This window comes from Cucurbita maxima, unplaced genomic scaffold (genome assembly GCF_002738345.1).
Source record: "Cucurbita maxima cultivar Rimu unplaced genomic scaffold, Cmax_1.0 Cma_Scf00015, whole genome shotgun sequence".
NCBI classification, from domain to species: Eukaryota; Viridiplantae; Streptophyta; class Magnoliopsida; order Cucurbitales; family Cucurbitaceae; genus Cucurbita; species Cucurbita maxima.
Window position 1 is genome coordinate 4,541,203 of NW_019272031.1, and position 10,369 is coordinate 4,551,571.

At 35.0% G+C, this 10,369-nt stretch overlaps 2 protein-coding genes across 12 annotated transcripts in view; both read left to right on the forward strand.

Annotated features, from left to right (window-relative positions):
• The first annotated feature begins 1,373 nt into the window (after nucleotides 1-1,373).
• On the forward strand, nucleotides 1,374-4,694 carry LOC111490340 (sm-like protein LSM8). 5 transcript variants are annotated; one of them, XM_023138920.1, is made up of 7 exons: nucleotides 1,374-1,586; nucleotides 1,828-1,951; nucleotides 2,188-2,281; nucleotides 3,002-3,042; nucleotides 3,120-3,194; nucleotides 3,834-3,886; nucleotides 4,416-4,694. In XM_023138920.1, the coding sequence occupies exons 3-7, from the start codon at nucleotides 2,245-2,247 to the stop codon at nucleotides 4,504-4,506; spliced, it is 297 nt and encodes a 98-aa protein (XP_022994688.1). In that variant the 5' UTR covers nucleotides 1,374-1,586; nucleotides 1,828-1,951; nucleotides 2,188-2,244; the 3' UTR covers nucleotides 4,507-4,694. The 5 variants fall into 5 exon arrangements, with proteins under 5 accessions (XP_022994688.1, XP_022994689.1, XP_022994692.1 ...); XM_023138921.1 differs by having other exon boundaries at nucleotides 1,380-1,586; nucleotides 1,821-1,951; XM_023138924.1 differs by having other exon boundaries at nucleotides 1,380-1,586; nucleotides 2,195-2,281.
• A 1,265-nt stretch (nucleotides 4,695-5,959) lies between these two features.
• The window catches only part of LOC111490058 (coiled-coil domain-containing protein 12-like), an 8,195-nt gene continuing 3,785 nt past the window's right edge, over nucleotides 5,960-10,369 (forward strand). For 2 of the 7 annotated variants that reach the window (XR_002719490.1, XM_023138509.1), the window contains exons 1-2: nucleotides 8,661-8,778; nucleotides 9,040-9,218. Coding sequence is in view for 6 of the 7 variants with exons in the window: in XM_023138509.1 (XP_022994277.1) it covers nucleotides 9,061-9,218 (158 nt within the window). In the remaining variant the exon portion in view is untranslated. Of the gene's footprint in view, nucleotides 6,081-6,326; nucleotides 6,521-8,660; nucleotides 8,779-9,024; nucleotides 9,219-10,369 lie in introns of those variants that run through there. The other 5 variants (XM_023138514.1, XM_023138510.1, XM_023138513.1 and 2 more) reach the window with 5 other exon arrangements.

Consider the following 10,369-nt stretch of genomic DNA (forward strand, 5'->3'; position numbering starts at 1 on the left):
TTTTTTTTTTTTTTTTTTTTTTTTTTTTTTTTTTTTTTTTTTTTTTTTTTTTTTTTGGCATGGTAAAATTTATTGTTTAATGATTTAGACCGGTAGATATTATCCTCTCTAGACTTTCTTTTCAAGAATTTTTCCTCAAGATTTTAAAATAGGGATTCATTCCCCTCTCTCCAACCGACGTTGGATTCCATGAGTTACCTCCTTTCGGGTCTAGCGTCCTCCTGACACATTGTCGGGTGTCTATTTGACTCTGATACTATTTAAAACACATCGTCTGGTGTCTGTTTGACTCTAATACTATTTGCAACATGTTTGGTGTCTGTCTGGCTTTAATACTATTTGAAACACATCGTCTGGTGTCTTTCTGACTTTGATACTATTTGAAACACATCGTTTGGTGTCTGTCTGACTTTGATACTATTTAAAACACATCTGCTAGTGTTTTGTAACACATCTTCTAGTGTCTGTCTGACTCTGATACTATTTAAAACACATCATCTAGTGTTCTATTTGTAATACATCGTCTGGTGTCTGTCTGACTTTGATACTATTTGAAACACATCATCTGGTGCTAACTCTTATACTATTTAAAACACATCGTGTACTATTTGGAACACATCGTCTCGTGTTTTGTAACACATTTTCTGGTGTTTGTCTGACTTTGTTACTATTTGTAACCGTTTAAACTTTGCTAGTAAATATTGTTCATTTTTTACATTACATATCTTTTGGACTTAGGTTTTAAAAATAAATAATAACAAAAATGAGTACCTCATCAAATTTTCATCTCAAAGAAAATGAAGGTGTAGGTGATAGGTAGGTTTCGAATCTCTCGGGATGTTGAGGATGGTAATAGGAAGGTGTAGGTGATAGGTAGGTTTCGAATATCTCGATATGTTGAGGATGATAATGGGCGGGCTTAAAGCAAAGGCATCGTAAATTCACAGAAAATTATTATTTTTAATTATTTTGTATCTTTCAACATCAAAAGCTCCTTAAATATTATTCCTTTCAATTAATTTAATTTAATTTGTTCAAGTATCTTTAAATATTATTCTTTATAATTAATCTACTTTTTTTTGCCACATTAATCAAATTTTATGAAATTAAATTAAGGATTTAACTATGAAATGTTTCATTTTTACTAATTAATGATGAAATTTATTCCAAAAAAAAATCCATAAAGATTTATTTCATTAAAAATGACTTGAAGGACAACACATAAAAATTAAAAGAATTATAAATAATATTAATTATCCTTTTCGCGTTAAATTTATATTTTAGTATGTCTGTAATAAAAGATAAAAATAAAAAATTTCAAAATATTTTGTTTAAATAATTCAAATTGGAAAAGCGAAAAAAAAAATACTATTAAATAAAAAAAAGAATGGGAGACCTAAAACCCTTTCGTCCTCTGCTGCATCCTCTTCTTCTTCACGCCGGCCCCTCCTCCATTTCAGCAGCTTAGTGTCACCGCCTCCACCGCCTTTCACCCGTTCAGTGCCGCCTCCGTCGTCATTTTTCATCCGCTCGTGCTTTCACAGCCTCTCTCCTAGCGAGTTGTATTGATCTTCTAGTTGTTACTGGTACTCTACTAATCTCCATCTATGTCTTTTCTCTCACTTGAAAAACTCAAATTAGGACTCGTGTAATGAAAGAAATGAGGATTTATTTTGATTTTAATGTACTAATATTCTATAACAGTAGCAGAATAGCAAAAGAAAAAAAAAAAAAATCAGTTGCTGTAAATTTGGACTTCACGAACTGCCATGAGTCGAAGTAATCAATGGCATTATCCAATTCTCTTTTTGAATCCCTAGCTTGTAGGAGTTGTTTTGATTGACAGAACAACCTCAACCAAATATATATTTGTACATTTCGGAGGGAGACGCAGATTTCACTTGCAGTCGTTGGCGTGAAATTAGGGAAGATTGAAGCTAGTTGATTTCTGGTAAGGAAATTCCTAATTCTGTACTTTCTCTTTGCAATTCTTCTCTCTTCGTTCTTCTTCTCTTCTTACTCCGTGCCGCCATTTTCCCCCCGTCATATTTTACGCCGTACATCTCTTTCAATCCTGCAACTTCGAGTACTTGCGTGGAATTTAAGCTTGAAGTAGCGCATTATAAGAGACGCCTAATTTGTGCCTGAAATGTAATGGTTTTTCATTTTCCTTGTTGTTTTGGATAGGATCTAGCTGATTGGATAATAGAGAATAACTCGTAGCTTATTGTAAGGGTCTTCAAAATGGCAAGTGGACCTGGACTTGAATCACTGGTTGATCGTAAGTTATCTCATTAATAATCCCTCAAACTGTTTATTTTTATACGTATGTGTAGTTCATACAGTGTGAAAATGAGTTAATTATTTTTCTCTTGAGGATAGTATTGATCTTCTGAGGCATGCAAATTGAATAGATTGTCTTCTTTTGAGCTGGTTATGAATTGTTCTGGGTGATTCAAAAGTTCCTTTTTGTACTATTTTCTGTTTGATTTAATGAAACCTAGAATATTATCCATCACACGTCCTTGTAAAAAATAAAGGCTTAGAGGGGATGAGTTCAAGCATGATGACCACCTACCTAGTATTTAATATTCTACAAGCTATCTGGATAGCCAAATGTATGTGCTAGTTAGCCAAAACACTCGTAGATATATATTAAAAGAACAAGAATTTTAGAACAATTTCTGATGTAAATGGGGTGGGGCAAATATTTTAACTATTATTTGTGGCATATTTTTTACTTGATCAATAGATACATTAGTCTAGTAGAGATAATGTGAAAACATTGAAAAAAGAAGTGAATGGACCGAGTGGAACTATTTTATGATCTCTATAACTGCCTTGGAGTTGAAGCATGCCTTCATCTAATAAATTTGGTTCTGAGAAACTAATGTATTTAAAGTTCATGTTGAATTCAATTTCAGTTTACTTGACTTTTCCTTCACTGTACTGTTCTTATCGGCTTGCACTTAAATCTTCCTTTTAATTTCTTTTTTTTTAGAAACAATATCAGTTATCACTAATGACGGCCGCAATATAGTGGTATGTTCATGAACTATCTTCCAGTTGACTGGTATTTCAACCACCCAATTCGTGTCTATTAACAATACTTTATTCAGGGAGTGTTGAAAGGATTTGACCAGGCTACAAATATTATCCTCGATGAATCTCATGAACGTGTTTACTCGACCAAGGTTTGTATGCTGACCATGTAACTTAGATGGAATTTTCTACCAAGGTTCATCGACTAAACAGAGAATTTTTTGCATCGAAAAAAAATTCTATAGTTAATTTTTCTTCTCCCTTTGGCCCCCTACCTTCAAAAATATGCCCATTGCCCAAATTTTCTGTCTCTAGTCTATGCAGTTGTTTTATATTCATTTTCAATTATTCACCATATAGGCCTTTGTTTTGTGAAACTGGTTCCATTCGTGGTTGTTATTACCCACATTGATGTCAGGGCTCATTATAGTTGTTTGCTTATATCAATTTTTTGATTACTAATAGGATGATTCTTGGTTTAAATTTTTGTTCGGAATATGGGTTTCGGAAAATGCACAAGAAGATACCAATCATCTGAAGTTTGATTTTTAGATTTTTACATCACTTATTTGTCTTTGTAACTACTATATTTCTGTTTTCGTTTATCAGGTCCATAGTTCAAATAAACAACTACTAGCATTTTCATATAGATTTTTCTGTGATTTGGCCTTTGGGTCGCTTGAATTTCGAATCTCACAAGTTCCGACTTGATGGATTTCAAGGGATTTAAGGTAGAGCATTTGTCCTTTGCATTCCGTTTTTATAACTCAGATTCTTCTCTCCTTCTGCAGGAAGGAGTTCAGCAACTTGTTTTGGGTCTATATATAATCAGAGGCGACAATATGTAAGTTACCATCTCATTTTAGTTTGCTCTCTCTACACACGCTAACCTGAACATCTGAACGTAGCTCAACTAGTTAAGGTATCTTTCAACCAAAAGGTTAGAAGGTTGAATCTCCTCACCTCACGTGTTATTGAATTCTAAAAAAAAGTATGCACGCATAACGAATGATGTGAACTATGTATATCCTCAACCAAGAAGCTAGAAGTTTGAGCTTTCACACTCGACGTGTATTGAAGTTTGAACTCTAAGAAGATTGTGTGCCCATGCAACGAACAAAATGTGATATTAGTTCCTAAAACAAAGAGTGCTGTGAAAACATGTTCAACTAACTATATTTAAAATCTTGTTTGTTTTTCTTTCTTTCATTTGAATATTCTATCAATGGTTAACCATTAGAACTGTTCTTCTTCCTTCATTTGAATGTTTTTCTTTCTTTCATTTGATAGAGAGCTATTCATTCATTCATTCCTTGTTTTTACATTAGAAACTTTATCGTATTGAAACTCATAATGCTCTTAATTTTCTGCAGAAGCATTGTTGGGGAGCTAGATGAAGAACTTGATTCAAATTTGGACTTGTCGAAGTTGAGAGCCCATCCTCTAAAGCCTGTGATTCATTAATTGGACCATCAAGAACAAAAAGCTGTCAACGGTTTTTAGCTTCAACCTTTCATCACATTTTACAGCTTTGTTTAGATGGCGGGCATTATATTCGTTATGAATATATTACATATTTGAAATTGAAATATTTCGGATATTTTATTTTCATTGTTGAATATGCTAGAGAATTTAATGTTATCCTATGAGAATGGACAAATTGCTTACCATCTCACTTCAACTCTCATGAATATATATTTTAAAAAAAAAATAGTTATTTTCTACCGCTGCCTAGTGTGAGATCTTACATCAAGTGGAGAGGGGAACAAAGAAACTTCTTCTTAGTAGATATGTAACGAGTCAAAATAGATAATATTTGCTAGCAATGAACTTGAGCTTTTACAAATGGTATTAGAGCCTAATATTGGGTAGTAGGCCAGTGAGGAAGTTGGGCCCTCAAGGGAGGTGGGTAGTGTGCTAGCAAGGATATGTTCGGCCCTCAAGGGAGGTGGGTAGTGTGCTAGCAAGGATATGTTCGGCCTTCGAAGGAGGTGGGTAGTGTGCCAACGAGGATGTTGGGCCCTCAAGGGAGGTGGGTACTGTGTCAGCGAGTATGTTGGGTCCTTAAGGAGGTGGATACTGTGCTAGCGAGCATGTTGGGTCCTCAAGGAGGTGGATATTATGTCAACGAGCATGTTGGGTCCTCAAGGAGGTGGATATTGTGTCAACGAGCATGTTGGGTCCTCAAGGAGGTGGATATTGTGCCAGCGAGCATGTTGGGTCCTCAAGGAGGTGGATACTGCGCCAGCGAGCATGTTGAGTTCTCAAGGAGGTGGATATTGTGCCAGCGAGCATGTTGGGTTCTCAAGGAGGTGGATTATGAGATCCTACATTAGGTGGAATAGTGTGAAAATTGTGAGGCGAATGACGATACGTAATGGGTCAAAGTCGACAATATCTGCTAGCAGTGAGTTTTGGTCGTTACATATCTATTAGATATATAATAATAATTATTATTTTCTCTAATAAAACACCAAATTATCAATTTGGTATACACTAGATGTATAAAAAATATATAAAAATAATTATATTGGATACAAAGAAAATAAATTGTTAATTATTTCCTTCGATAATTAAAAATAAAATTTAAATATGTACTTTAATGGCTAAATTATTTAAAAATTTATCAATTGTTTAAAAATATCTTTTCAAAATTACTATTAAAATGGAAATCTTTCGAACATAGGACGAAAAAATTAAACAAGTTTGGAAAAAAAAAGTTAATAAAGCTTTTAAAAGAATAATGGAAAAAAAAAAAGGCAAAATTGATCATTAATTATATATATACAATTTAGGTTAATAAAATTTCATAAGCGGATCCGATTGTAATGTGGGCCTCAAGGATCCGATTGTAATGTGGGCCTCAAGGATCCGGGGCGGGTATATATAGCAGATGTCAAGAAAGCCAGATTAGTATCAGAGGGCTTTTGCGCCAGAAACTCTCCGTTTTCTCTCTTCTGCCATTGCTTGAAGCTTCTGAAGCAGCTCTTGCGAGTGCAATTTTGTGAAGAAAGCTGTTATTCCTCTCGAGTTTTTCCGTAAGTATCTTGCGAGTATAATTGTTTCTCTCGCTTTTCCGCCTTCTTTGTGGTGCTCCTTCCGCTGTCTACTCTTTCTTTCGCTTCCTTGTGACGATTTTTCGTAATCTATGACTATCTCGAAGGTTAAATAGATGAAATATGACTTTGAAAATGACTCGTAATACCTTAGTCTTTCTTCAATTTTCATTTTGCGATTTCTTAGTCATACTTTCTTTATCGAGAACAATCTAGAGTGATTTTTAGTTCTTTTCTTATCAGATATTTTACGTACAATAGGCAATGGCAACTGAAGAAGACTCCGTCGAACAAGTTGCTGCAGCACGTCAAGAGAGATTGAGAGCTCTAAGAACTGCTCAGGAATTGTTAAACGCTCCAGATGAGAAAACTTCTGGAGGAGAGGATCAAGAGAATGGCACTGCCGCAGATACCGAAGAAACGTGAGTGTGTATCGTTTTTCTTCCACCAAAGATTAACTGCTGTACTAGAAGTTATTTTTTCTAGAAGTTTTTTGTTTCAATTTCTCGAGTTAGTCGAATACTAGTAATGATTATATTGCTGAAATTTTGAAATGTTTTTCTTCTATTCGTGGATCACTTTACTTGTAAGCAGGTTTGTATAGTACAGGTAGCTTCAATTTGATTTCTCTGACTGTAATATCCTCTCTATCCTCCTTTAGTTGTGCTTTTAAAGATCCAACCTATGATATCCTCTCTAACCTCCTTTAGTTGTGCTTTTAAATATCCAATCTATGATATACTCTTCAAATGTAGGTTCCTAAACTATATTTCTACTCCTTTACGATCTATAGATAAAAATCTTCAAGAATACAGAAACATGAATGGAATTGAGAAAGTTCATGCACAATAATCCATTTAGGCTACATCAGTCTAATAGAATAAGTTCTATTACTCATAGCTTCTTGAGACTGAGACTCCACAAAACAAATATTCCATAGAAAATAACACTGTGGAGGAGATGAAGAGGAGAAAATAGTAGATCTCATCATACTTCCCCACTCTGAATGTCTGTCTCCTCATAGGAATTGCGATGTCCTTCTTCCTCTGCCTTTAACCACCCTCATTTATCTTTATGCTTGACCTTTTTACCTCCTATTTTAACCTCTCTCACTCCCTTTCTCTTCCTCTTTCTTTAGCCGCCCCTTTTATCTCTGTGTCCATAGTTTGACTCTCTTTTTTCTTTTCTTTTTTTTCCGTTTATTTTATGGTGGGAGTCCATGCTGAATTTACATGCTGACATAGTGAGCCAAGTTCCTCTATAATCTGGCCTGGGGCATGTTACACAGACAACTTGCATGCTGTGTGATTGGTGTGCCAAGCTCTCTAGAACTTGATTTGAGACTTATTACAATTGACAGCCTTAGTAGTAGTATCTGCATTATTATGGCAGCAAAGACAAAGATTTCTTCCTTTCTTTAGTAAGTTTTGTTTTTAGAAACTAAGCTGCAAAGTTTACATTAACATGATGCATGTGAAGCATGTTCATAAAAGTATCCTCCCATCAATGAGATTTCTTTCAGTCTTTCTTTTTAATTATTTCTTTCGTTCTTTTTTTTTTTTTTTTTTTTTTTNCGGCCCTCAAGGGAGGTGGGTAGTGTGCTAGCAAGGATATGTTCGGCCTTCGAAGGAGGTGGGTAGTGTGCCAACGAGGATGTTGGGCCCTCAAGGGAGGTGGGTACTGTGTCAGCGAGTATGTTGGGTCCTTAAGGAGGTGGATACTGTGCTAGCGAGCATGTTGGGTCCTCAAGGAGGTGGATATTATGTCAACGAGCATGTTGGGTCCTCAAGGAGGTGGATATTGTGTCAACGAGCATGTTGGGTCCTCAAGGAGGTGGATATTGTGCCAGCGAGCATGTTGGGTCCTCAAGGAGGTGGATACTGCGCCAGCGAGCATGTTGAGTTCTCAAGGAGGTGGATATTGTGCCAGCGAGCATGTTGGGTTCTCAAGGAGGTGGATTATGAGATCCTACATTAGGTGGAATAGTGTGAAAATTGTGAGGCGAATGACGATACGTAATGGGTCAAAGTCGACAATATCTGCTAGCAGTGAGTTTTGGTCGTTACATATCTATTAGATATATAATAATAATTATTATTTTCTCTAATAAAACACCAAATTATCAATTTGGTATACACTAGATGTATAAAAAATATATAAAAATAATTATATTGGATACAAAGAAAATAAATTGTTAATTATTTCCTTCGATAATTAAAAATAAAATTTAAATATGTACTTTAATGGCTAAATTATTTAAAAATTTATCAATTGTTTAAAAATATCTTTTCAAAATTACTATTAAAATGGAAATCTTTCGAACATAGGACGAAAAAATTAAACAAGTTTGGAAAAAAAAAGTTAATAAAGCTTTTAAAAGAATAATGGAAAAAAAAAAAAGGCAAAATTGATCATTAATTATATATATACAATTTAGGTTAATAAAATTTCATAAGCGGATCCGATTGTAATGTGGGCCTCAAGGATCCGATTGTAATGTGGGCCTCAAGGATCCGGGGCGGGTATATATAGCAGATGTCAAGAAAGCCAGATTAGTATCAGAGGGCTTTTGCGCCAGAAACTCTCCGTTTTCTCTCTTCTGCCATTGCTTGAAGCTTCTGAAGCAGCTCTTGCGAGTGCAATTTTGTGAAGAAAGCTGTTATTCCTCTCGAGTTTTTCCGTAAGTATCTTGCGAGTATAATTGTTTCTCTCGCTTTTCCGCCTTCTTTGTGGTGCTCCTTCCGCTGTCTACTCTTTCTTTCGCTTCCTTGTGACGATTTTTCGTAATCTATGACTATCTCGAAGGTTAAATAGATGAAATATGACTTTGAAAATGACTCGTAATACCTTAGTCTTTCTTCAATTTTCATTTTGCGATTTCTTAGTCATACTTTCTTTATCGAGAACAATCTAGAGTGATTTTTAGTTCTTTTCTTATCAGATATTTTACGTACAATAGGCAATGGCAACTGAAGAAGACTCCGTCGAACAAGTTGCTGCAGCACGTCAAGAGAGATTGAGAGCTCTAAGAACTGCTCAGGAATTGTTAAACGCTCCAGATGAGAAAACTTCTGGAGGAGAGGATCAAGAGAATGGCACTGCCGCAGATACCGAAGAAACGTGAGTGTGTATCGTTTTTCTTCCACCAAAGATTAACTGCTGTACTAGAAGTTATTTTTTCTAGAAGTTTTTTGTTTCAATTTCTCGAGTTAGTCGAATACTAGTAATGATTATATTGCTGAAATTTTGAAATGTTTTTCTTCTATTCGTGGATCACTTTACTTGTAAGCAGGTTTGTATAGTACAGGTAGCTTCAATTTGATTTCTCTGACTGTAATATCCTCTCTATCCTCCTTTAGTTGTGCTTTTAAAGATCCAACCTATGATATCCTCTCTAACCTCCTTTAGTTGTGCTTTTAAATATCCAATCTATGATATACTCTTCAAATGTAGGTTCCTAAACTATATTTCTACTCCTTTACGATCTATAGATAAAAATCTTCAAGAATACAGAAACATGAATGGAATTGAGAAAGTTCATGCACAATAATCCATTTAGGCTACATCAGTCTAATAGAATAAGTTCTATTACTCATAGCTTCTTGAGACTGAGACTCCACAAAACAAATATTCCATAGAAAATAACACTGTGGAGGAGATGAAGAGGAGAAAATAGTAGATCTCATCATACTTCCCCACTCTGAATGTCTGTCTCCTCATAGGAATTGCGATGTCCTTCTTCCTCTGCCTTTAACCACCCTCATTTATCTTTATGCTTGACCTTTTTACCTCCTATTTTAACCTCTCTCACTCCCTTTCTCTTCCTCTTTCTTTAGCCGCCCCTTTTATCTCTGTGTCCATAGTTTGACTCTCTTTTTTCTTTTCTTTTTTTTCCGTTTATTTTATGGTGGGAGTCCATGCTGAATTTACATGCTGACATAGTGAGCCAAGTTCCTCTATAATCTGGCCTGGGGCATGTTACACAGACAACTTGCATGCTGTGTGATTGGTGTGCCAAGCTCTCTAGAACTTGATTTGAGACTTATTACAATTGACAGCCTTAGTAGTAGTATCTGCATTATTATGGCAGCAAAGACAAAGATTTCTTCCTTTCTTTAGTAAGTTTTGTTTTTAGAAACTAAGCTGCAAAGTTTACATTAACATGATGCATGTGAAGCATGTTCATAAAAGTATCCTCCCATCAATGAGATTTCTTTCAGTCTTTCTTTTTAATTATTTCTTTCGTTCTTTTTTTTTTTTTTTTTTTTTTT

Coding starts and splice junctions, on each gene's coding strand:
- LOC111490340 (XM_023138920.1), top strand. CDS start 2,245: ATGGCAAGTGGACCTGGACTTGAATCACTGGTTGATC. Junction 3,043..3,119: donor ATGACGGCCGCAATATAGTG/GTATGTTCATGA, acceptor TACTTTATTCAG/GGAGTGTTGAAAGGATTTGA. Junction 3,887..4,415: donor ATAATCAGAGGCGACAATAT/GTAAGTTACCAT, acceptor AATTTTCTGCAG/AAGCATTGTTGGGGAGCTAG.